The sequence below is a fragment of the Panulirus ornatus genome, chromosome 31 (genome assembly GCF_036320965.1).
Source record: "Panulirus ornatus isolate Po-2019 chromosome 31, ASM3632096v1, whole genome shotgun sequence".
Classification (NCBI taxonomy): Eukaryota; Metazoa; Arthropoda; class Malacostraca; order Decapoda; family Palinuridae; genus Panulirus; species Panulirus ornatus.
Window position 1 is genome coordinate 336554 of NC_092254.1, and position 26911 is coordinate 363464.

The 26911-nt window shown below is 41.3% G+C and overlaps 2 protein-coding genes across 13 annotated transcripts in view; both read left to right on the plus strand.

Moving 5' to 3' along the window:
• Positions 1-23277, plus strand: part of LOC139758633 (microtubule-associated protein Jupiter-like) — a 96383-nt gene extending 73106 nt beyond the window's left edge. For 2 of the 12 annotated variants that reach the window (XM_071680153.1, XM_071680152.1), the window contains exons 2-4: positions 16115-16596; positions 20849-20956; positions 22026-23277. In XM_071680153.1, the coding sequence (XP_071536254.1) occupies positions 16115-16596; positions 20849-20956; positions 22026-22138 (703 nt within the window). In that variant the 3' untranslated portion in view covers positions 22139-23277. Of the gene's footprint in view, positions 1-12101; positions 13079-15815; positions 15942-16114; positions 16597-20848; positions 20957-22025 lie in introns of those variants that run through there. The other 10 variants (XM_071680160.1, XM_071680159.1, XM_071680151.1 and 7 more) reach the window with 9 other exon arrangements.
• Positions 23278-25666: 2389 nt separating this feature from the next.
• Positions 25667-26911, plus strand: part of crp (transcription factor cropped) — a 93895-nt gene continuing 92650 nt past the window's right edge. Inside the window, exon 1 of the mRNA XM_071680161.1 lies at positions 25667-26257. The gene's annotated coding sequence lies outside the window, so the exon portion shown is untranslated. The remainder of the gene's footprint in view (positions 26258-26911) is intronic.

Below are 26911 nucleotides of genomic sequence, written 5' to 3' on the forward strand. Positions count from 1 at the left end.
AAATTTACGTCAATATTTTTAACTGGGTTATATTTCACTTATTACATTGACCTGACCGTCACAGAGCAGTGGTTACGTGAGGAAGATTGCTTGATAAAAACTACGATTCAGTGATTGGAAAATGGATACTTGATTAGCGTCTGAGTGTAATTGTTTTAAGATGTCATTAAAAGTTTGCGTTATGCAAAATAGTTAGATGTGCAGGTGTAGAACCGTTTTCCTCTGTCTGGTGTTTAGGGTGATTACGACCTGTCAAATGGTAAGTGTTAGGCTAAGAGGTAAATTGTGATGCTGGTATAATTAATGGGTACATTATTGTATAATCAAGGGGTAAATGATGCTGGCATGATTAAAGGGGTTAATGATGTTCGAGTATTTAGAGGTCACTAGTCATTAATGTATAGTTCCTAATGACACTAACAACAACAGGGGCGTGAATGGTGCCGCTGGTGTAATTAAAGGGACGTTGTGGTTCCCCAGGACGGGCTCCATCCTGGGACTTGTGATCAATAGACGGCCACCAGCATCACGGGCCAGCTGCACGTGCGGTGGCTGGTGTGGTGTGGCCAGCTGCACGTGCGGTGGTTGGTGTGGTGCGGCCTGCTGCACGTGCGGTGCTTGGTGTGGTGCGGCCTGCTGCACGTGCGGTGGTTGGTGTGGTGCGGCCTGCTGCACGTGCGTTGCTTGGTGTGGTGTGGTCTGCTGCACGTGCGGTGCTTGGTGTGGTGCGGCCTGCTGCACGTGCGGTGCTTGGTGTGGTGTGGCCTGCTGCACGTGCGGTGCTTGGTGTGGTGTGGTCTGCTGCACGTGCGGTGCTTGGTGTGGTGTGGTCTGCTGCACGTGCGGTGCTTGGTGTGGTGCGGCCTGCTGCACGTGCGGTGCTTGGTGTGGTGTGGCCTGCTGCACGTGCGGTGCTTGGTGTGGTGCGGCCTGCTGCACGTGCGGTGGCTGGTGTGGTGTGGCCAGCTGCACGTGCGATAGTTGGTGTGGTGTGGCCAGCTGCACGTGCGGTGCTTGGTGTGGTGTGGTCTGCTGCACGTGCGGTGCTTGGTGTGGTGCGGCCTGCTGCACGTGCGGCGCTTGATGTGGTGTGGTCTGCTGCACGTGCGGTGCTTGGTGTGGTGTGGTCTGCTGCACGTGCGGTGCTTGGTGTGGTGTGGTCTGCTGCACGTGCGGTGCTTGGTGTGGTGTGGTCTGCTGCACGTGCGGTGCTTGGTGTGGTGTGGTCTGCTGCACGTGCGGTGCTTGGTGTGGTGTGGTCTGCTGCACGTGCGGTGCTTGGTGTGGTGTGGTCTGCTGCACGTGCGGTGCTTGGTGTGGTGTGGCCTGCTGCACGTGCGGTGCTTGGTGTGGTGTGGTCTGCTGCACGTGCGGTGCTTGGTGTGGTGGTGGACAAATGGACTGCAAGTTTTGGTTGGAAGGTTTGTTTTTGGTGGAGTGGATTGGTTGTGGGTTTGTGAAGTGGATGATTGATAGTCGTCTTGGTAATGGTGTTGTTAACGGACCAGCCATGTTGTAAGTACTGTTGTCAGTAGTGATGTCGGAGTGGCTATGACTACTGTTGTCTGTAATGGAGTAGGTAGCTTTAAGTACTGTTGTCAGTGAAGATGTCAGTATTGGGCCAGGCTGATGTAGGTACTATTGATTTATTAGTAAAGTCAACGATGAATGTATTAGTTAAATAGCCATGAGATTTAGTCACTTAAATGGTCATAGGATTTATTGGTTACTTAAATAACCATGGGATTTATTGATCAGTTAAATGGCCATTAGGTTTATTAGCTATAAATACGACAGTAGTCCTGACTTGTAGGCTAGGTTGGTTAGGGTATATGGAATACAGGGAAGTACCAGTGGTTCATGCATCAGGACAGATAGGGTACAGATGGTCGGGTTATGGTACATACACAGAGGACACGTGAAGCCAGATGGCAGCAGGAGGCAACTGCAGAGTGGTATGATGCGGTAGTTGGAGGCGCGGACACTGGTCGGATGTGAGGCGCCACAACTCTTCTGAGAACGTTTCTCCTCCTCTTCCTCCTCCTCCTCCTCCTCCTCCTCCTCCTCTTCCTCCTCCTCCTCCTCCTCCTCCTCCTTCAGAGATGTGTAAGGTCTCGGCCCACAATGTGAGGTCTGTCTTCCTGGATGTCTGCTAAACCTGGGAGACACAGAACCTTTACTGGGATCGTGGAGACAATTGTGTGGGCGTCTGTCCTTCCCTGGTAGGGATCCTACCAGGCCAGGGAGAGCATATGTGAGGAAGACGTCCTCTGCATCCTGGCTACACGAGATACATTAAGATGGTGGGTGGGTGTGGGGTGGGGGGCGCACAGTGTGCGGCATTGCTGGGTTGGGCGGTGGTCCGGCCGTGCATGTCTGCAGCACTACTGGTCCGTCGTGGAATTAACCAGACCATCGGCCACGTTCAAGCTGGTCTTGCATGTATGGGAGACACCTTAGGAAGGCTTCCCTACTACCGTTGTGTTATGTTCATTTGGACGTAAGTAGCCAGCGGCAGGAATGTGTGTTATAAGTAGTATACGTACAGTCGACACCATCTCCTTTGCCGTAATTCCGCTAAAGATGTAATCTGGCGAGACATTACCTACTTGTATGGCCTTGTGGTCCGCCTCCTCCCTTGCAAGCACCAGAATCCTTTACAACCTGAAGGGGAAGGGAGCATGGGGAGGAGGGAGCAGGTTGGCCGGAGGGAGGGAGACCGAAGTTGTGGTATTTGAGTGGAGGAGACGTCGATAATAGGGAGCGACCCGCACCATCATGGGTTCACACGACGTCAGTTCACTGACCGTCTGGTGGTTGGCACGTGAGGTGGTGGTTCCCGGCCAACCACGACGCTGGCTCAGTCATCGTCTGCAGGACCAGATGATGGTAGTCAGGACCTGGTTTGGACTAGTTGTACGGTTCCCTCCCCTTCTCACCTTCCTCACCCCCTGGGGGTAATGAGTCATGTCTTCTACCCCATCACGTACAAGCTTCCTCTACCCCAACCCTCCAACTCCACCTCCCAGTGTGACGTACGAAGCTCCCTTACCCCATCCCCCCACCAGTCCTCCCCCACCCAAATCTCTTAACCCCCCCCCCCCATGTTATCCTGGGGTATGAGGGGTGGGTTAACTTCATCTTGACTCATCATGATTGGTCAATGGACTGCAAGCTTAATGACCATTTGCGCAGGAGTGGGACCCTTGAGCACGTCTTTAACGACCTTCGAGCACGAGGGAACGACCTTTTTGCGAATAGTGGCCTGGCCTTTGACGTGATACTTGCTGACGTCAAGACACCAGTCGATCGTAGCCAGTGGGTCGTAGCGTCTCGCTCAACGGTCGTACTTGATGTCGTAGCGTCTCGCTCAACGGTCGTACTTGAGGTCGTAGCGTCTTGCTCAGCGGTCGTACTTGATGTCGTAGCGTCTCGCTCAACGGTCGTACTTGAGGTCGTAGCGTCGTGTTTAATAGGTTAAGTGGTGATCTGTCGTCATCTTCATAGTGTCGGGAGCGAGGGAAGGCTTCTGTTACCCACGATCACGTCATACGAAACACGGTTTCCTTTGCTCTCTCTCTCTCTCTCTCTCTCTCTCTCTCTCTCTCTCTCTCTCTCTCTCTCTCTCTCTCTCTCTCTCTTGTCTGTAACAGAAAGGTAGGTGAGGAAAGCTAAAGTACAAAATAGTGTGCGACATGATAATGATGATAAAAGACTTGCAGTAGAGACTAGGTTAGAATGTGTGGGTCATTTGTGTAGTGTGGACGAGTACTTTGCCACATGGTGTGGGTCGAAAGGCAGGTGTATCGCGTAGCGCTCACCGCAGAAAAATGTAGAGTTGCGAAGAACTATATTGTGTTATGTATGAGATGGACAGATTTTAAGTTTGTGGACTGAAAGGCAGCAGCCCACTTGTGGGTGAGGCTGAAAGAAGAGACAGCAGCACATACCTGGGCCGAAGGAGTGAAACTTGATAACCACTGAAGTTCTGGTTCACTGCGTAGCCGTCACAGTGAGCAGCAATCTGGCGGCGCGTCTTCTGCCACATCCTTTCTCGCTACATCCCCCCCCCCTCCCCCCAACACCCACCCCTTTAAGCGAGGGAGGAATGATGATACAGTCTGCTTCATTCTCCATTTGATTTTTTTAGGACCTATCTGGACCACTTTATAACGCAGTACTTGCCCTTAAGTCTCCTACCTCTCTTTTATTGCCAATCACAGTCTTCGGGCATGTCTCTAACCCTCCCTCCCTCCACACAGTCGCACAAGGCAAAATTACATCCCCACACCGTAGGTAGGAACACTTGTGTATCTATCATTATGAGAATTGTGTGTAACCCTTTGTTAGGTACGGAAGAGTTACGTTATATGAAGTTTCTGGTGGATACAGGAACCGGATTGATCTGATAGAAACTGGAAGATGAAAGTAATGAATTACACACACACACACACACACACACACACACACACTACTTTCTCCACAAGTCTTACACACAAGTACGTCGACTTGCGGCCGGTCACGTACACCGGGCCTTCTGCCGTTGGTGAGAGAAGAATGCACTTCCTTCGTCACAATGAGAAAGAATTGTAAGAAAGAAATCACAACGTTCTACTTCCTTGTGTAGTTAATCGCAGATTTGCTTACGACTAAGATGTAGTAACCAATGCCAGTTTTTCTTTACATCTAACTTGAGGATTATATATATATATATATATATATATATATATATATATATATATATATATATATATATATATATATATATTTTCCTAGCGCTACCTCGCACACATGAGGGGGGAGGGGGTTGTTATTCCGTGTGTGGCGAGGTGGCGATGGGAACAAATAAAGGCAGACAGTATGAATTATGTACATGTGTATATATGTATATGTCTGTGTGTGTATATATATGTGTACAATGAGATGTATAGGTATGTATATTGTGCGTGTGTGGACATGTATGTATATACATGTGTATGTGGGCGGGTTGGGCCATTCTTTCTTTTGTTTCCTTGCGCTACCTCGCTAACGCGGGAGACAGCGACAAAGCAAAATAAATATAAATAATATATATATATATATATATATATATATATATATATATATATATATATATATATATATATATATATATTTTCTTTTTTAACTTTCCAAAAGAAGGAACAAAGAAGGGGGCCAGGTGAGGATATTCCCTCAGAGGCCCAGTCCTCTGTTCTTAACGCTACCTTGCTAACGCGGGAAATGGCGAATAGTATGAAAAAAAAAAAAAAAAAATATATATATATATATATATATATATATATATATATATATATATATATATATATATATCAGATGTTGTCAAGATAGGTAATAGCCTAATGTATGTGTGCTCGTGTACACTCAATATTGATGGTTTCCTGATAATGGTCATTACAGCCTACAGAAGTGGGAGTAATGTTTGCTTACTTTGAGATTGTTACCTTGCTCGGACCTACGGCAAGATAACATATCTGAGGTGGTCAAAATTGTTTGTATATTGGGTGTGTGATTCCCAGGATTGGAGAACGGTGTGTACCATCCTGGATATCATGTTTTAGAAAGTATTTTTGAAGAGGATTAAGACAACGTCCACACATAAAGTAGTCCACATAAATCTCCATGTCATGTATATCAATTTTTGTTCTCAGTATTTGACGTATGGTTGTGATTCTGGATTACCATTGTACTTGGTGATTACTTATACAAACATGTCATTCTGGATTACCATTGGACCTGGTGATTACTTATACAAACATGTCATTCTTTGTTTCAGAAGGAAGATCTAAAATTGTTGCTTAGTAATCAAGAGGCAGTCCTCTTGGTTGGGTATTGTGGTTGTGATGATTGTAGGTATTTGACAATTTTCACAACCTATACCAGCATCTTTTGTGTTCTCTTGTAAGGGAAGGCAAACTCGAGGATGGGTTATGAAAGATATCTACAACCTTTATGATAACTTTTTCATAGTAAGATAGTGTTGTGAATGACCCATAGCCAGTCTTTTCTGAAGTTTTCAAGATAACTGGCCCTTATTATAATTACTAAAGTCATTAAATGGAAACGATTAGACAAGTTGTTTTCACTAGATCTTTAGAGTATTGTTTTTCTTTTGACTTTTGTAAGTATAGTGTAGTTGTGTGTGTGTGTGTGTGTGTGTGCAGCTCCCTGCCAAGTGTTGGAGATGAGACATAGCGTAAGGTGGTCATGGCTCCTCAGGCGGGCTGTGTCACTGTCATTATCGTTACCAGATGAGTGACCCCTTGTTATTTAGTGCCCCTCCCATCTCCAGCCGAACGAAGTCGACCATATCGCTAATACGATCCCCCCCCCCCCTCTCTCTCTCTCTCTCTCTCTCTCTCTCTCTCTCTCTCTCTCTCTCTCTCTCTCTTAGTGTGGTCGTTAGAGGTCGGGTTGGGGAAGGAAGGTTGGTGGTACAAAGTGTGGAGAAGGGTAAGGGGGTTGACAACTGCTTCGTAATCCCAACTTGGCCGGAATACCTGTGGGGCTTCGTCTTCCTGCTGGAGGCGACGCGTCGCCCCGCTGCTCCTGCTGAGGGACGTGTGTGCGTCCAGCTGTCGCATGACGCATTTTCTTGTGTTGCGCCAGTAGATTAATAGATAATGTCGAGGCGTTTCCGTTATGTATTAACCATCATTATATCAGAGGGGAAACAATTACTTATTAGTTGTACTGTAATTGTATATTGGGATGTGGGGGATACCCCCCCACCCACGAGAGGTCGCATCCCGCGCGCGAAAAAAAATCTTATTGTTCTAAAGTTTAGACGCCATCGGGAACGGACGCTTACCAGAGTTCAAGGTCCAGGTTAATGTCGGGTGATCTGGTTGACCTGGATTAGATTCGTTCTTCGTGTGTTCTGTAATTGTTTATACGAAATTAGCTTTTCCCCCTTCCCCTGGACAGGATGAGTGTCTGTATGTAATTTTCTTAGTGGAAGTCTCTGGAGGAATAATTGTTGCACATTATTAGTAACTGGTTTTAAACGAGGGTCGTACCATGGTGGTCAAGGATCGTACCATGGTAATCAGGGATCGTATCTTGATGATCAAGGGTCGTATCTTGGTGACTAAGGGTCGTATCTTGGTCATCAAGGGTCGTACCGTCGTGATCAAGGGTCGCACCGTCGTGATCAAGGATCGTACCGTCGTGATCAAGGGTCGTACCGTTGTGCTCAAGGGTCGCACCGTTGTGCTCAAGGGTCGCACCGTCGTGGTCAAGGGTCGCACCGTCGTGGTCAAGGGTCGTACCGTCGTGGTCAAGGGTCGCACCGTCGTGGTCAAGGGTCGTACCGTCGTGGTCAAGGGTCGTACCGTCGTGATCAAGGGTCGTACCGTCGTGATCAAGGGTCGTACCGTCGTGGTCAAGGGTCGTACCGTCGTGGTCAAGGGTCGTACCGTCGTGGTCAAGGGTCGTACCGTCGTGGTCAAGGGTCGTACCGTCGTGATCAAGGGTCGTACCGTCGTGATCAAGGGTCGTACCGTCGTGGTCAAGGGTCGTACCGTCGTGGTCAAGGGTCGTACCGTCGTGGTCAAGGGTCGTACCATCGTGGTAAGGCGGTCAGTAACAGGCATCCATGATAACTAATTCATTATTAATACCGACATACCTGGTAACCAGTTTCCTCATGTCGATACCCATGTAGTTTTTCTATTGATGGGGTTGGGAGGGGATAGTGTTGTATTATCACCCGTATGTTCAACTGAGTTTACGGCCACGAGGCAGTTGGTGTCCACAAGGTTTGGTCATTGCGACCAGAACCAGGTAGTGAGGCACCCACCATCCATGGACTACGTACACGTGAGGGAGAGGAAATTCATGCGGGGGGGGGGGGGGGGGCAGTTGCTACTTTAAGTGTAGTGCAAGAAAGCAGTTTTGTCGGTCTTAACTTTATGCTCTCTTGTTGGCCTTTCCTCCTGTAGAAGTAAGTACACCATCTCCTTTGGTTGATAGGTGTTGACAGCGACCCACCACACAGGCCTGGAAGACACGCAGGTTTCCCGGGTGTGGTGAAGTGTGTAGGTTTTCCTGGGTGCTGGTAGATGGCGTTTTAGATTGTTGTCTTATGAGAAAGGCAGAGGTTTTTGAATGGGGTTCATGGAGTGTTATTAGGGTCTTGGGTTACACATCATTATCTGTTGCAGGTTTTTGAGTAGTTGGAAGACATTGTGTGTGTTGTGTTTGTGTGTTGTGTGTGTCTGTGTGTGTGTGGTCTGTGTCTGTGTAGTCTATGTCTGTGTGTGTTGTGTGTGTCTGTGTCTGTGTGTGTTGTGTGTGTGTCTGTGTGTTTGTGTGTGGTGTGTGTGTGTGTGTGGTGTGTGTGTGTGTGTGTGTGTGTGTGTGTGTGTGTGTGTGTGTGTGTGTGTGGTGTGTCTGTGTGTGTGTCTGTGTGGTGTGTGTGTGTGTGTGTTGTATGTGGTGTGTGTGTGTGGGTCTGTCTGTCTGTCTGTGTTGTGTGTGTGTGTGTGTGTGTTGGTTGTGAGAGAGAGAGAGAGAGAGAGAGAGAGAGAGAGAGAGAGAGAGATGCGTGTTAGGGTGTGGTTAGGTTTAAGCACGTGGTTGGGAGGCGCGACGTGCCTGTATGTGCTCATTGAGGCGACATGTGTGAGAGGGAGAGAGTTCACAGAGGTCGGTGTGCCGAGCGGGATGGGGGGGGGGGGGGGGGTGTTTCTGGGTGGTTGTACGAGCGGGGGTTGAGGGTAGGGGGTAGTGGTGGTGCTAAAGAATGTTGAACACGGTTCCATGATTTGTGGTATTAGGGATGTCTTGTGTATTATATATATATATATATATATATATATATATATATATATATATATATATATATATATATATATATATATATATATATATGATGTGAGAAGGAGATGGAGTGAGTATTTTGAAGGTTTGTTGAATGTGTTTGATGATAGAGTGGCAGATATAGGGTGTTTTGGTCGAGGTGGTGTGCAAAGTGAGAGGGTTAGGGAAAATGATTTGGTAAACAGAGAAGAGGTAGTAAAAGCTTTGCGGAAGATGAAAGCCGGCAAGACAGCAGGTTTGGATGGTATTGCAGTGGAATTTATTAAAAAAGGGGGTGACTGTATTGTTGACTGGTTGGTAAGGTTATTTAATGTATGTATGAATCATGGTGAGGTGCCTGAAGATTGGCGGAATGCGTGCATAGTGCCATTGTACAAAGGCAAAGGGGATAAGAGTGAGTGCTCAAATTATAGAGGTATAAGTTTATTGAGTATTCCTGGTAAATTATATGGGAGGGTATTGATTGAGAGGGTGAAGGCATGTACAGAGCATCAGATTGGGGAAGAGCAGTGTGGTTTCAGAAGTGGTAGAGGATGTGTGGATCAGGTGTTTGCTTTGAAGAATGTATGTGAGAAATACTTAGAAAAGCGAATGGATTTGTATGTAGCATTTATGGATCTGGAGAAGGCATATGATAGAGTTGATAGAGATGCTCTGTGGAAGGTATTAAGAATATATGGTGTGGGAGGCAAGATGTTAGAAGCAGTGAAAAGTTTTTATCGAGGATGTAAGGCATGTGTACGTGTAGGAAGAGAGGAAAGTGATTGGTTCTCAGTGAATGTAGGTTTGCGGCAGGGGTGTGTGATGTCTCCATGGTTGTTTAATTTGTTTATGGATGGGGTTGTTAGGGAGGTGAATGCAAGAGTTTTGGAAAGAGGGGCAAGTATGAAGTCTGTTGTGGATGAGAGAGCTTGGGAAGTGAGTCAGTTGTTGTTGGCTGATGATACAGCGCTGGTGGCTGATTCATGTGAGAAACTGCAGAAGCTGGTGACTGAGTTTGGTAAAGTGTGTGAAAGAAGAAAGTTAAGAGTAAATGTGAATAAGAGCAAGATTATTAGGTACAGTAGGGTTGAGGGTCAAGTCAGTTGGGAGGTAAGTTTGAATGGAGAAAAGCTGGAGGAAGTAAAGTGTTTTAGATATCTGGGAGTGGATCTGGCAGCGGATGGAACCATGGAAGCGGAAGTGAATCATAGGGTGGAGGAGGGGGCGAAAATCCTGGGAGCCTTGAAGAATGTATGGAAGTCGAGAACATTATCTCGGAAAGCAAAAATGGGTATGTTTGAAGGAATAGTGGTTCCAACAATGTTGTATGGTTGCGAGGCGTGGGCTATTGATAGAGTTGTGCGCAGGAGGATGGATGTGCTGGAAATGAGATGTTTGAGGACAATGTGTGGTGTGAGGTGGTTTGATCGAGTAAGTAATGTAAGGGTAAGAGAGATGTGTGGAAATAAAAGGAGCGTGGTTGAGAGAGCAGAAGAGGGTGTTTTGAAATGGTTTGGGCACATGGAGAGAATGAGTGAGGAAAGATTGACCAAGAGGATATATGTGTCGGAGGTGGAGGGAACGAGGAGAAGTGGGAGACCAAATTGGAGGTGGAAAGATGGAGTGAAAAAGATTTTGTGTGATCGGGGCCTGAACATGCAGGAGGGTGAAAGGAGGGCAAGGAATAGAGTGAATTGGATCGATGTGGTATACCGGGGTTGACGTGCTGTCAGTGGATTGAATCAAGGCACGTGAAGCGTCTGGGGTAAACCATGGAAAGTTGTGTGGGGCCTGGATTTGGAAAGGGAGCTGTGGTTTCGGGCATTATCGCATGACAGATAGAGACTTGAGTGTGAACGAATGTGGCCTTTGTTGTCTTTTCCTAGTGCTACCTCGCACGCATGAGGGGGGAGGGGGATGGTATTCCATGTGTGGCGAGGTGGCGATGGGAATGAATAAAGGCAGACAGTGTGAATTGTGTGCATGGGTATATATGTATGTGTCTGTATATGTATATATGTGTGTACATTGAGATCTATAGGTATGTATATTTGCGTGTGTGGACGTGTATGTATATACATTGTGTAGGGGGGTGGGTTGGGCCATTTCTTTCGTCTGTTTCCTTGCGCTACCTCGCAAACGCGGGAGACAGCGACAAAGCAAAATAAAATAATAAATAAATAAATAAATGAATATATATATATATATATATATATATATATATATATATATATATATATATATATATATATATATATAATATCAATTTCTTCAAGACTCAAACCAAACGTGATGAATGTGTACTCCCATAACGGTTAGCCCTCTGTATGATTACCTCTCTGAGTACGACCTTTGAAGCACAAGGGTACGACTTTAGATATGTTGGCTGGCCTGGCCTTTGACTTGACTCTAATTGTTCAGGTCTAAAGATTGTATCAAGATCTACCGTCGTGCTCAAGGGTCGAACAGTCATACCCATGGAGTTAGGATGCACCCTTGACCTGGGTCGAGGTCACCATCCTTTGACCCAGAGACGCGTAGGAACCCGCCCAGCAGTAGCGACCTGACCGCGCCTCTTGAGCAAGCCCCCATTGCTATCTGACGAGTGCCCACACCCACACAGCCTAGCTACCCACGTGTGCTACAATATTCTAGTCAGTCATACACCTCGCCCTTAATTGTCATATCCTACATTTACATGGTCACAAATGCGCATTGCAGGTTGAGGAAGTAGGCCAGGCGTATTGGTGGTTCCCTCTGTGATAGTGATCAAGGGGGTGTAGGTTACCCCCTCTCTCCTTCTGCCACAGAGACTCGCCAGGTGTGTGCCCCTGTGAGGGGTGTCATTGGAGTTAGGGCTAGAGCTGCTCCTGACGGCCTTCAGAGCGGGGAGGAGGAGGATTTAGCATGATGGTAAGGCCGACTTATTTGGTAAAGGTCCTGGTCCAGGTCTTGCCGTGTTGTCCTACATGATGTAGGGTTCGCCCAGCGTGAGGCTGGCAATGTTTGGACGTGTGTTGACGTGCTCTTGGTAGGTGATGGCACTCTGTGGTTCGTCGTGATTATCGGGAAGAGTCGTTGGGGAGGAATGTATGAGTGGGAGTGGGGAGGTTATCAGAGCTGGCGGGGGTGAAGACGGAGTGACTCACCCCGCCCATCTCCCCCTCTTGGGTGACCCCCAAGATCCCTCCCCCCCGCTGGTCTTTTTCGCTTCTGTCCGTTACTGATGACAGAAGCACTGTGCTTCAACGTCTGTCACACGTACACAACCCCAGACAAGCCGCGGTAACACCGCAGGAGAGAGCGATCACTGTAGCCGTGTGGAGAAGGGGGTGTGGGTTGCCAGCGCTCGGTGAAGGAATGGGGGGGCCTCCTCGGCAGTTTGAGGTCGGCTGGACGAGCGTTCAGACGTGTTCTATAACTTTCAGAATCGGGACTTTTGGGAGACGTGCTAGATAAAACGGAGAAAGTCCTGGGGAGACTTCAGTACCTAAAGTGAAACTGTCTACCGTGTTACAGCGGCAGTGTTCAGTGGATTAGTAGTTGTCATTAAATCACATCTCCAAACGTGGAGATTGAAGGAACGTAGCTAACGTGAAGTTAACATTACAGTTGATCTCGCTAAAGTCTCCATCATGGTCAGGTAGTGTGGTGCCTTGGTTGGTGGAAATTAAGACGAAGCCCTGGACTTGGGTTTCGTGAATGTGAATAATGGCGAGTTAAGAAAAAAACGCAAATAAGTTTCGTATGTTAATTCAAGAGATACAATATTATGCTCTGTGGTCACTAATGAAATGATTGCTCAGCCAGCTATTGAGGAAGAATGTCCGCACTTATTTGTTTGATTTCGTAGCCCAAGTTTATCATTCTCTGATGATATCTCGACGAAGCTCTCTGGTGGTTCCTACTGTTCTAAATGGCCTCTGTTATCAGGGGAAAGTTGCACCACATCGTGGTATCCAGCGGGATAGACTAAATATAAACAAACAAGTGTTGCCCTGCACTGCACAGTCATGTCAGTGAGAGTGGTGGTCTCGTGGAACCGGTTTGCAAACGATGCTAGAGTTTGATTTCCTTTCCATTTGTAGTCGAGTGTAGGAGAGAAGGTTACATGTCTATATTATGGGTTGGGCCAGGGTTACATAGCTGGCGTGGCGACGAGGAAACGTGCTCTTCTTCAGTAGTAGATGTTGCACAGCGTGCGTGTTGGCGTCGCTGGCTGTAACCAACCGTTCCTGGCTTGGGGTTGCGCGTGGTAATTTATAGTCATTTTGTGACTCATTATTATTTGGTTATCCTCGTGTTCTTGGCCACAGTTGCAAATGATTTTTAACATGAATTAGTTCGTAAAATTAGAAAATATTGTCTTTTTGGTCATCAAATTTCTGACATATGCTGGATTTGATAATATAATTTACATTTTAATGATGGCAGATTCTTTATTTTCAAACGTCACGCTTTCTTATTCATCTAAGAAACCTTTTATAATGTCCTCCATTTGCTCACTGCCAATGGTTGGTTGAGTGTGGCCACGCCCGTCCAGGAAGTGAAGTGAAGAGTGGGAGGGAGGGAGGGGTGGTTGCACTGTTCCCCACTATAAAACAGGATGGCTGCGCTATGATGGGGGTGATGGGGAGTCAAGTGATGGTTCCCCATGAGGATCGTGCCAAAGTGAACATGACCGTCGGCCGTGTTCAGCTAATGGGTTCATTGCTGGTGTATGTTCACACTCTGCGTTTGTTGGCTGTGTAAGGTGAAGGCAACATCTTTCAGCCGTTAGTTAAAAAGAAAATAGTATAAAGATTTTTGAGATGCTTGTTATCAAAATTGTGATGGTTTGCTCTCTCGAAAGATTTTGATGCCTAATTAGTATGTGCAGGCCTACCTATGAACTGATCTTAAAAACAAACCAACAAAGTTGATCATTGGTATGTGCAGGCCTACCTATTAACTGATGTAAAAAAACATACCAATAAAAAACAAACTAACAAAGTTGATCATTTTGAGGGGTTGGTTACGGAGACAAGTTAATGTCAACCTAAATGACATGGATCATAAACAATACTGTCATCAGTGTTAAATAACATGGATTATAAACAATACTGTCATTAGTGTTAAATAACGTATAAACAGTACTGTCATCAGTGTTAAATAACGTATTATAAACAGTGCTGTCATCAGTGTTAACTAACGTATTATAAACAGTAGTCATCATGTTGAATAACGTATTATAAACAGTAATCACGGTGAATAACGTATTATAAACAATAGTCATCAGTGTTAAATAACGTATTCAAACAGTAGTCATCAGAGTTAAATAACGTATTATAAACTACTCTCATCAGTGTTAAATTACATATGATAAACAATAGTCATGTGTTAAATAACATATTATAAACTACTGTCATCTGTGTTAAATAACGTATTATAAACAATACTGTCATCAGTGTTAATTAACGTATAAACAATACTGTCCTGTGTTAAATAACGTATTATGAACTACTGTCATCTATGTTGAATAACGTATTATAAACAATACTGTCATCTGTGTTAACGTATTTATAAACAATACTGTCATCTGTGTTAACGTATTTATAAACAATACTGTCATCTGTGTTAACGTATTTATAAACAATACTGTCATGTGTTAAATAACGTAAATACTACTGTCATCTGTTAAGTAGCGCATTATAAAGAGTACTGTCATCTGTGTTAAATAACGTATTTTAAACTACTGTCATGTTAAAAAACATTATAAACAATACTGTCTTCTGTGTTAAATAACGTATTATAAACAGTAGTCATCTGTTAACGTATTATAAACAATACTGTGTTGAATAACGTATTTTAAACAATACTGTCATCAGTGTTAAATAACGTTATAAGCTATACTGTCATGTGCTAAATAACTTACCATAAACAGTAGTTATGTTAAATAACGTATTATAAACAATACTGTCATCTGTTAAATAACGTATTATAAACAAGTCATGTGTTAATGTATGATAAACAATACTGTCATCTGTTAAATAACATAGATCATAAACAATACTATCATCAGTGTTAAATAACATGGATCATAAACAATACTGTCATCAGTGTTAACCTGGATCATAAACAATACTGTCATCAGTTTTAGATAACATGGATCATAAACAATAGTCATCAGTTATATAACATGGATCATAAACAATACTGTCATCAGCGTTAAATTACATGTTTAAGTTAGTCTGTGTTAACTGTGTGTGTGTTAACACACATTGGCAGACTGCGTATAGCCTTAACCCCTTTGTAGTGGACCTCGTCAGTATTGAATGATATACAATGATTGTGTCACTCCTAAGTAAACTTTAATGCTATGACTTTTGAAGTGTCGTTTATATTGTCCTTGTTAAAAGGAACAAGAGGTTTTAGGGAAGTGTTTGTGTTTGTGATTGTTGAGGAGGGGCACTTGGGATGAACGTCAGGGAAGCACGAGTTCTTGGGCGTTGTCCAGGCTGGCAGTGGTATTCATGATCATGTAGGCAGCGTAAGGTGGCGCCACCTCTTGCCAACATGATCGGCGCGAACAGGAATTGAATTAATAGAATTTCTAACATATGATGTCACGGGAGTACCTGTTACGACTTGGTTTATATCATCCTCTTTATATATATATATATATATATATATATATATATATATATATATATATATATATATATATATATAACTACCGGATTTCTCGTCTTAACAAGGGTAGTACGTTTCTTACCCATATTCATCGCTAACAGAAGGTGGCGAGATCAGATTTACTTAATCATTTGGATATTGACCAGTTTCTTTGCTATTGAGGGTATTGATGTTTCATTGTTAAATAGAATCGTGTAAACATTTGATAATTGTGTTCGTGAAAGGTTTGGTTTTAAGGATTGTAAGAGTTAGATTTGTTTATGTGGAACCTGTAATGATGTGTTGATTTTGAGGGTTTGAAGGAATGTTTGTTAACCTAGGAATGTTGTACATAATCGGGGTTCCGTGATGGTGGCATCTTTGATGATACTTTCCAGGGTACAACAGCCTCCTGGGGGTGAGACCAAATTGAACAGTGAATCAGGTCCTGATAACTTAACTGTCAGGCAAGTAATATGAAAGATAAAACATTTCTTCGTTGTTTGTAGAGAATGTAGTTACCTCATTAGCGTGGAAGCCTCTGAATTTAAATCTTACATGCTTTGATGATTTGCTGAATTCTTTTAGGTAACCACTAACCTTTGACAGGATGTTTATTTTGAAATAAACTGTCTTTCAGAGTGTTGAAACCACCCGGCGGAGGCTCCTCTATCGTCTTCGGCGAAGATGACGAGGTCGCGTTGACCCCCAAGACCAAGTCTGTGTCCCAGCAAGAAGCATCGCCGTTAGAGAAGCAGGAACCATCCCCCAAACCGGAAACTAATGGTACGGCCACCCCACAGTGTGAAAAAGTTGATGCTGTTGCCGCTGTCAAGGAGAATAATCCAGAACCTGCCACTACCAATGGGTCTGCCACCATTAATGGGTCTGCCACCACTAATGGAACTGCCACCACCAATGGATCTTCCAGCAGTAGGTCCTCTACCGCCTCTACCCCGACCTCCGCCAAGCAGCTGGACACTCAGAGCCGCCTCTTCGGACATGAACCAGTCCAGTGTACCCCCAGTCGCCGCATAAGAGACCATCACCGTAGTAATATCTTCACTACAGACGATCCAGATGCCAAAGCGAACGGGACTACAAATGATACCCCCAGGGCAGGTATGCAGTGCTAGACCAGAGAATTCTTTAGTGAGGCTTAGGTTCTTGGCAAAATAAACAACTAATTTGCGATGATATGAAATTTATATTCCACAAAAAATATTACCTAGGGATCACACGTAAATTAAGCTAGGTAATTTTTTTCAAAGCAGACCATTTAGAATATCCTGCATATATTAACTATCATAAGTTAATGGGTTATGAAGCATATTAATAAGATGAGAAAATCCAGTAAATGACTACAGCTTTTTACAAAGATTCGAATAAAAGAGTGGACTTTTCACAGAATATAATCAAGTAAGAGATAATTGTCTTATAAAGGATCATACTGTAATATACAATAAAGTTTTATGAGAATAACATTGCAAGATATGACTATTATCGAGAGGAAACAATCTTTTCAGCTTCAGTAATTAAGGAAATAGATGTTTTACCATTACTGCTTTTCTCATAGTAATGAGTAATTTCATAATTTTAAAGTTCAGCATACTAAATTTTTTTATGTAGAATATTCCAATGAAAGCCTTCTTTATAAATAAGGGACTTGAAATTTTTTATTGGTGTACATTTTTTAGCATAGTCTTTGTTCAGTATTACCATCCTTGGTGATATTTTTTGCATATGCTAAAAGAATCAAAAGTAATTGAATTTAATCTGTAAATAATATATTTTGGCCATTTCATTATGTGATCATTACTCTTTACAGTAATCCATGATTCTCCTCAATTAAATTGGCTTGCTACAGCCAACTCTCTCAAACTTTGTGGCTTTTGTTGTATATTTTAAAGAGAAGAGTTACAGTATCTGTAAGCTAGAGTTAGTTTAAGAAAATCAAACGGCTTCAGAAATTCTCAAGTTTTATTTAAATATCAAATACTGTGGCTATATGAGAAACGGTGACCCACTAAGATCCATTTCTCCCCATTAGTTCCTTCTCTCCCACTTATATGTTGAAGCATCCAAAAAGGAGCGTTATTTTGGTGATATAAGACGACCGTTTTAGAAAGAAAGTAGCTGAAGCAGATACCAGTGTCACTGTTTCTGGGCTTTTCACAAAACAAAAAGTTTTGATAATCTTGAAAATGTCTGCAGAAAGCATGTCATAGTTCTGCTCCATGGATTATGCCAGTATGTTAATATTCTTGCATGTATAACCACTTCCCATGTCAATTTACTTTCCTCTCAGACGAGAGATGTTTATTAAGATTGATCCTAGTTTCCTTAGGAGAGTGGCATTGTACCTGTTGCCATTACACATGGCTTAATCATCTGGAGAGTAACCAACTGCAAAGAAAAGGTGGTGCATAACTTTCAGTCTTTGCAATGTGTTTAGCATAATTAAAGATGAGGTATGGTGAAGTTATTTTTGCACCTCTTGACACGTATGAAAATTTTAGAGCTTTGCTGTTCTTCTTGTGTGCTCCTGCGGCTTTAGGGTGAATTTCATAGAATAGAACTAGGATCATTGTTTATTTTTAACCATTGTACTGTACATCTCAGAGGAAAAAATATTCGTAATATGGCATTACTTTGGTGTATAAGAATTATTTTATTAATGTAAGTCATGTAGACAAGGATTTTAAAACTCAGACTTGTTAATGAAGCTTTACGTGACGAAGCAAAGTACATGATTTTCTACACTTAAAGGCTACCTGTCGTTTAACAACAGCGAGAGAATGATCAGATGCTTTGAAGATGATAGAGTAAATAAAATGTAGTGGGCCTAATGCCATAAAAGTCTATCAATACCGTAGGGGTCTGAACAAAATGTATATTTGACGACAGGATCCTTAGTTTCTTCCTAGAGACTACCTTTGATTAGCTTTTCTAAATTAAAACCAAATTTTTTTATTAAGTCTTGTATCTTAGTTTATAGGTCTGAAAGTACTATAATCAAGCTTAAAACATAGCCAAGTTAATCTTTGCACGTATGAATCGCCTAATATTTCACTAGCTATTGCACTTGCTATTGCTGTCCTGATAATTGATGTCTTGCATTGATTTCATCTGTTGCCATCCCCAGCAGTGTCTGAAGATAATTTAATGTTTGACTTATGTAATGGTGAAATTTTGTAAGGTAGATAGGGGGTAGATGGGGGTTTGTTTTGAATGGGAAAGATTGGATTAATGTTATTAGTGAATGTTTTAAAACAATTGCAGCAAATCTGAATTATTATCTAAATAAATCTTGAATAAACCTTACGTCTTTGAGTGGCTGAGAAAAATTGAAGGCTCCTAATTGATGTTTTTGTATATTACTCTAAGAGTGGTACATTTTATGTTAAAAAGATGACACTTGCAAATAAATTGTACCTCCCACTTTGAAAAGAAGCCAAACAAAACTGCAGAATTATTTTGAAATTTAAAAGGATTGCTGTAACATTATTCTCAGAATGTATGGATGTAATCATGAACAAAAATATTTCAAGAGGATTCTGCATGTTCCACCCTGCCCTTTGTGCAGGAAAATGAGTACATGAAAGAGATGGCTTGCTTTATCTCCTATTAAGGCTCATGATGAAATTTTATGTTTTACAAGGGCTTCTTCAGATGTACTTTGATAGCTGCTTAATTTTTTGAAAGACACAAAAGTAGCATATCTTTTATAATTGCATACTTATGTCATATTTCACTTTTTGTCACAGGTTTGAAGTAGAGGATTTTATTGTAAACTTTTAAAGTAAATATTTGATGTAAGGATAACTTTGAATGTGACGCAATATTTTGCATTGATTTTATATCCAATAGAATCTCTCTTCAGCCCTGTATGAAAACTTGACTCTTTTATTGCACCAATCTGAAACTAGTGAAGTGGTTTTAGATTTTTTGTTCTTGGCTTCACTAACACTTGCAGCTGTGTGTGATTGCAGGGGTAGATATTTAAGGTGTTTTGAAAAAGTCAGTCAATGAAATGGTTGTGAATCCTTTTGCCTCAAAGTATGATAGATCAGTAGGTTTATAGAGATGACAGTACATTAAGTTTTTAACTGTGATTACCAGTTAGGGACTTCATGATATATGTAGACTGGACAGAGCTCAGCTTAGTAATGTCTGGTTTTCTTTATAATCTCTGGTTGTCGCTTTTCTCCAGTGTTTTAATCTGTGGCATTAGGTTGGTGTAATTAAGCATAATACATTTTAGCCCTTGGCTGCCATTATATTTAAAGTACCAGATGTGCACTAACAGGTTCATGATTTGGATATACACCTTCAAAAGTAGGTAAGAGTTTTGTATGTTGAACACAGTAATCTGTCATTGTCACTGGGGAATATTAAATTCTGTAGATGTTATTCATTTACACTATAAACCCTCTTGAAATGTACAAGTACATGTGAACAGCATAAACAGTTTTGCCAAGAAAGTTACTTGAAGCCTTTAGAACACTACAGTACATAATGTCTTAGGTACCACGGTATTTTACCCATCTTATACTCAATGTTGATCGTACCACATAAAGTATCGCTTACATCCTGCCAATATGGCAGTTGGCATGTAGTATTCAGGCCGTGCATGTGTTGGTATATAATGCCTCTTGACTTTGGTAAGGCTCTTCATCTTGTGGTTTAGAATTTATTTCATTGCCTCCTGTGCATTTTTCTAGTTAAAAGCCTGCATGTTTTATGGGTAGTTAGGCAAGGTAACACATTTCATGTCTGTCATTTATGTTCTTTTTGTGTGTGTGTGGAATATATTTAGTAATATGATCATTTTTTTACATGTTCACTCTTTTCTCTATTCATGAGGTAGTGCTAACATAGACTTTACTTCTTGAAAATTCCTAAGCCATCTTCCCAATTCTCCATCATTTTAGCCTGACTAGGAGTCGGAACATACAAATTACTCATGGTAAACATAGTACTTCTGTCTCGTAAACATTTGTCTCCTGATATCAGTTGATTTGTTCTGCAAAGTGAAAAGATATGAATCATGTATATAAGTTTATTTCACTTAGCACAACAGGCATGGGTTGAATGATTTGAGAGGCAGTATGTGTCTGATCTCGTCATGGAATATGGATCAGTTAATGAAAATTATTAGAAATATTAACATTTATGACACAAGGCATGTACCACTGGTATAACTCTGAGGCAAAAGGATCAGGTGAACCAGATAAGTCAGTGGAATCAAATAAGCCAGATGAAATTGGTTATAGATATTTATTTCATGACCTGAATTCCATCCCTTGTTAGACTAACCAATCAGTAGCTTTTAACAAGACTGGCCTCCTTGCTCTACAATGCATGCTATCAGTGTTTTGTCGGAAGTGGACTCGTCGCGACCCAGTGACTGGGGTGGGTGTCCTGTGCTGGGACATCCACGCTCCCCGCTTTGCACCAAACAAGAGGAAAGGTAACAAAAGTAAGACAGGTCTGTTGGCATGGGTTCAATTTCTGTGAATAGCTGTAATTTCTTGAATAGAATGATGATATGAAGCATTAATGCATATATTCTCCACAAAAGTATCATGGCTTACTTTGATAATGTGTCATTTCTGATAAAAATAGTGATTTGAGGAAAAGTTTTTGCAGTTAATTAAAATTCTCATGTCTAATATGATTTTTGCATAGAATAATACTAGATTACAGAGAGTACTGCTTGTAAGTTATCTGAGTTGCATTCAACTGCACAGCAGTGTGTAGGGTTATATTGTATGTTTAATTTGGTGATTTCAAATCCCTCAGCTGAGACATGAAAAAGTTTGTGAAGTACTTTAAGAATGTAATGTGAACTTTAGGCATTTTTTCTTGAACCCATGCACAGAGGCCAGCAGATAAGTACAGCTTATAGTCTAAAGCTTTTACTTCTAACTAGATTCATAGAGCTTATTAATACTTGTACTTGCTTTAGAGGGGATGGTGGTGGTTTAGGTGATGGTGGCAGCAGCATCAGCAGCATTTGTTTTGGAAGTATATTAAGGGTAATGATCCAAACGTACAAGTCATTGCTAGTAAATCTTGAAGCAGTTTTCTCTGATATGGTACCTAATCTGTGGAAAGGTACTTATTCATGAACCTTACTTTGCAGACCATTGTGAATATGGTTGTAAATATCAGATTAACTCTGTTGGATGAATGTTGTAGGAGAATATGCTAGTCAATGAAAGGACTGCCATTTGCATAGGAGATTAGTTTTCTTAGGAAATAATGTTTTACGTGAAAATCATGTTATGTATTATTCAAGAAAAAGTCAGTGCTCAGACTTGTTATTGTGTTTGAGCACTATTGATTTCTTGGTAAAAAAAAAAAAGAATCCAAGGTTAATTTCAAAAACCAATTAATCTTGTATGAATGTATTTCATTTATGAGTTTAATAGGACTGGTTCTATGAAATTTATTTTAAAAATTTGTGGCAGTAAACAGAGCTATCCATTGCAACATAGCTGTGATAAGTTTTACCTATTTGATACTACTAAAATATATATTTGCAGCTGGTACTCCCATACCAAGTGAAAACCATGAGGTGAAGACTCCAGAGCCTCAGCCCCAGCAGAAGCAGAGGCAACGTGTCCCTCCAGGCGGCTTCTCCACTCAGCTGTGGTAGACTTGCACCTTGCTGTTCAAAAAGCTAATGCATATATGATTTTGTAAGCAGGCATTACTGTAGGAAATATCACATCTGATCCATCTGAAATGTTTTATTGCTAAGTTAACTCTCAACAGTAAAGTGAGCTTGTGTAATCATATGTGGTGGTACTCATTCATTTGTGAAATTATTTAGAACTAAAGCCAATTTGAATCCATAAGGAAATTGTAATGTTAACAGGGATTCTTTCATGCTTTTCCTTCGTCATGGCTTCTGTTCTGTCGTATATTGGCCATCTTTTTGGTTTCTTCAGTATCACGAATATTAGAACCATGACTTATTTTTATGGAAATATGCATAAGTTGATGGTAACATAGCACATAATTGTTAGCCTTAGTTGTACTCGTACTGAAATGTATACAAGACATGAGTAAAGAAGTGCACATTCAGTCTTTGTTACCCATAATGAGCAAAGCCTTTTTTTTCTTTTTCCCTCCCCTTTATGGTAAGGGTTTAGTGTGCTGCATGATTTTGCCATGCAACATTATGGCATGCCATATTTAGCTTTCATTGCTACATAAGTGACAGGGAAAGGCTCAACATTAGTCATATGCGTTGCTCAATTATCATGCTTTTTAACACTGTTCATGTGAGGTTGGAATATTGTGTAGCTTAGTTCATTAGAGGTTGGAATATTATATAGCTTAGTAAGGACATATTCCTTTTTTAAAGACCATTCCATTTTACATTAAGTAAAAGTCGGCTCTCTAGAAATTTTGAGGGTAACTCTAATTAAACTTGAAAAAAATGTGCCTAATGTTCCATCCGTATAGTGTAAATCATCTCCATTAAATTACATGGTTGATTGATTTTCATTATTTCACCTTGAAAAGCACTTTTGTATCTCAATATTACTCAGCTCTTGGCATCTTGCATAATCTTGAGCACCCTTCCTTGATTGTTTACATACTTATTCCATCAACTGTGATAATTATTTTTTTGTATGAATGTTATTGCTGGAAGGGTCATGATATAATTGTAGTGTCTCATTATTATTATTATTATCATAAAGATTTGGGAATGCTCTTTTATAAAACTGGCTCCACTTGGCTCTAGCAAAACTTATTTGTATTAATCTTAATAAATCTAATCATACATTTCATATTTCATATCCTTTTGTGAAAAGGGATGGGAAGAGTGTGAAACCTACACTGATCTCTAGAGTGACAGAGGGCAATTAAGATGGGCAGAGAAGGGGGTAAGCATATCCTCCTCCTTCTGCTTTTATTATTATTTTCTCGAATTAGGAACAGGAAAGAGCAAATACAAGAATTTTCAGTCAAAGGCTCAAGCTAGGGTGTTTGAATGTGTGTGTGTGTGTGACTAACCAGGAGGAAAGGGAGAGAGAGAAAGCAAAATGATTTGCTTGCACACCACTTGTCTTATCAGAGGAAGTCTTCGAAATGTCTTCCTGATTAATCATTAAACAAAATAGCATTTGACGTCGGATATAATTATTGAAGAGAGAAGTCGAGAGGGTGCACTGAGTGTTGCTTCTGTGTAAATTGTTTTAAGCTCTTGGTTATTTGTTTTCCATACTATGGATGCTTTAGGATTTAGTAGTATATATGAGGGGTGTCAAAATTTTGCAGTGATACCAGATGATCCCACCTCATGAGAAGGTTTCAACTGACTGGCTTGATCCTGCCTTTATGAGAAGGTTACAAATGAACTGATGCTTATTGTAGGTGAGAAAACATCCAGAGACCCTCTACTGCCTACAAAGATTGCAAAATATGCTAACATAACTAGAAAGAGGTAAGTACTCTAAAACTACATTGTGCTATACACATTGAAAAATCTGTTAAGTGTAGTGTCTAACCTGCATGAAAAAATTATTACCTGCTAGGCAGAACCTGCAATATTGAATTACAGGGTGAGAGGTATTCAAGGAATAGAGTGAATTTAAACAATGTTGTATACCGGGGTCGACGTGCTGTCACTGGACTGAACGTGGGCACGTGAAACGTCTTGGGATAAATCATGGAAAGGTCTGTGGATAGGGAGTTGTGGTTTTGGGGCATAACACATGACAGCTAGGGACTGAGTGCAAAGGAATGTGGCCTTTTTTTGTTTGTTTTCCTGGTGCTACCTTGCTGATGCAAGGGTGGCGATGCTGTTTCCTGTGGGGCGGGGTGGCCCCAGGAGTGTATGAAGGCAAGCGAGTATAAGTACTTGGGTGTATATATATATATATATATATATATATATATATATATATATATATATATATATATATATATTATATATCCTCCCCTCTCGTTTTTTTTTATAATTTTCCAAAAGGAGGAACAGAGAAGGGGGCCTAGTGGGGGTATTCCCTCAGAGGCCCAGTCCTCTGTTCTTAACGCTACCTTGCTAATGCGGGAAATGGCGAATAGTTGTTTGAATATATATATATATATATATATATATATATATATATATATATATATATATATATATATATATATGGCTGTGTATGCATATTTTGATATGTATGTGTATGAGCGTGTATTTATGTATGTGTGGATGGGTCTTCGTATGTTTTCTGGTGCTACCTCGCTGACGCAGGAAACTGTGATCGAGTATAATGAATATATAAATGAATAAAGAAGTACTAGAATTGCTAACAGATGTTAGAAACACGAGAGGATCCTTAGACAAAAAATTTTAATTGGACATCTTCCTCCAAGGTCTACTAGACCAGCTAGGATGCACAAGCGTCTTGGTAAGCCAGACCTTCACTGAGGAAGCTTGGTGACAAATGGCTTTGACAACTTTCAGTATGACACCATAATTTTTAGCTTTAAAGCACTTGTTGATACTCCTCATGAGTTACCCTATCCTTAAAGGTGTTAGGCAACATCAGTGATAGTAACATATCTTGTATGTCCTCAATTACAAGACTTGCCATCATGTTTGTCTTAACAGAAACTTAGAGGAGGGGTAGAGAGTGGTTCAGGGAGAAGATGAAGTGATGGAGACTGGGCAAGGTAGAACGTACAAGATTTTGCAATAACTGCAGGCTCATGTGTAGTCCTCACCCCTTGTTATGCTAGTCGGAGGATGCTCTGTCTTGACCTTCACTACCCTATGTTGAGCATGTTAAATAATGCTGTTTTTCATGTCATGATTACCTATTTGAGGTGGATACTAGGTAAGGAGTATATATATATGAGGAATGAGGGAAACTAGGTAAAGGTGAAGAGTTAGCCAGATGTGAAGGGATGCAGACCAGGTTATCCTGTTGCTAGAGATTATGTGCTGCCATACCGTCTGCAGCCTGATAACCTTTATATTGTAAATGTAACATAAAGCAATCAAAGCACTTTAAACTTCTAATTCCATATGTATTCATTTACCTAAAATTACTGATAACATTTAGAAGGGCCGAAATATATGAAACGTCATGGAGGTGCAGAATGAAACACGCTGCTTGGTATCATTTTAATGTGCATATATATATATATATATATATATATATATATATATATATATATATATATATATATATATATATACATATATATATAATATATATATATATATATTTATATATTTATATATATAATTTTTTTCTGCACGCCCTATCCTTCACGAGGTAGCGCCGGAACATAACTAAACAAACTTTTGAGGAAAGAACACCTGGCTTGGTATTTTACAGCGTACTTTCCTTGGGTTGCAAGTTGGTTACAAGGAATGCCAGTGTCATATTAGTCATCTACATTACACATTAAAATAACGTAAGTCACTGTGATTGATTACACGTACTTTGCTGAGGAGAGGAAAGCTGAAGCACCTTAGGAACACTGATAATCTTAGGTACTACAAACAAGATTAACATGAAATGTACAGCTCGACAATCTTGATCCGCGGGCATTTGCTGGCCTCCACGTCAGCCAATGACCGAGGTGCCTCCGTGACGTCATATTCTTGCAGCCAATCAGATTCGTTTCTCGGAGGATAAGTCACGTTTTCTTTGTGGGTCGGCTGAGGCGCCAGTTGGCCATTTGATCAGGTGAAAGAAGGTATCCGTTCAATTTTGTGTTGCACGTTACTTTAGGTAGAGTGCTCTAACTTCAGTTGAGGCCGCAGGTAAATAAGATTTTCATGTCGGTAGCCTTTTTTTATTAAGACCATTTTTATGTTTGATTAGTGTTGTGTTGGGCTAGAGGTAATCATGGCCATCAAATATTAACGATCCAGTGGCCATTTTCATATATGGACCCGGACATTTACTGAATATTGTGGGCGTATATTTTCGATAATGATTTAAAGACTTAATAACATACCCTCCCGAAAAATGTAGTTTCTTTTTCAACAGATTAAAAAGTATCTATAGTTTTGGTACTTTAACTACTGTGTCATGGTTAGGTTATTGAGGAATATCTCGATCGTGCTGTTTCCAATCATCGACTAGTATCAAACACTTCTATACTATTCACTGACTTTTTTGTGTTCGTTGAAATTTTGCTGTTCACATGAAATGAAGCGTTAAAACTAAAGTTATTTAAGTTGTCCTAACTTGGTTAGCAGTATTTTGGGTTTGACAGATTTCATTCAAATCGTATGAGTATACTCTTGAATTTTCCGCTAGGTCTAAATTGATTGTTCTCATTAACATTCATAAAGCAAAAAGTGTAATGAATGTCGAAGTGTCGTAAAATAGCATGGAATGGAAATAAAAGGAACGATGGAATCCATTTTGTATGGATAGTTAACTAGGCTTTGTTAGGTTAAGCTCAGAAT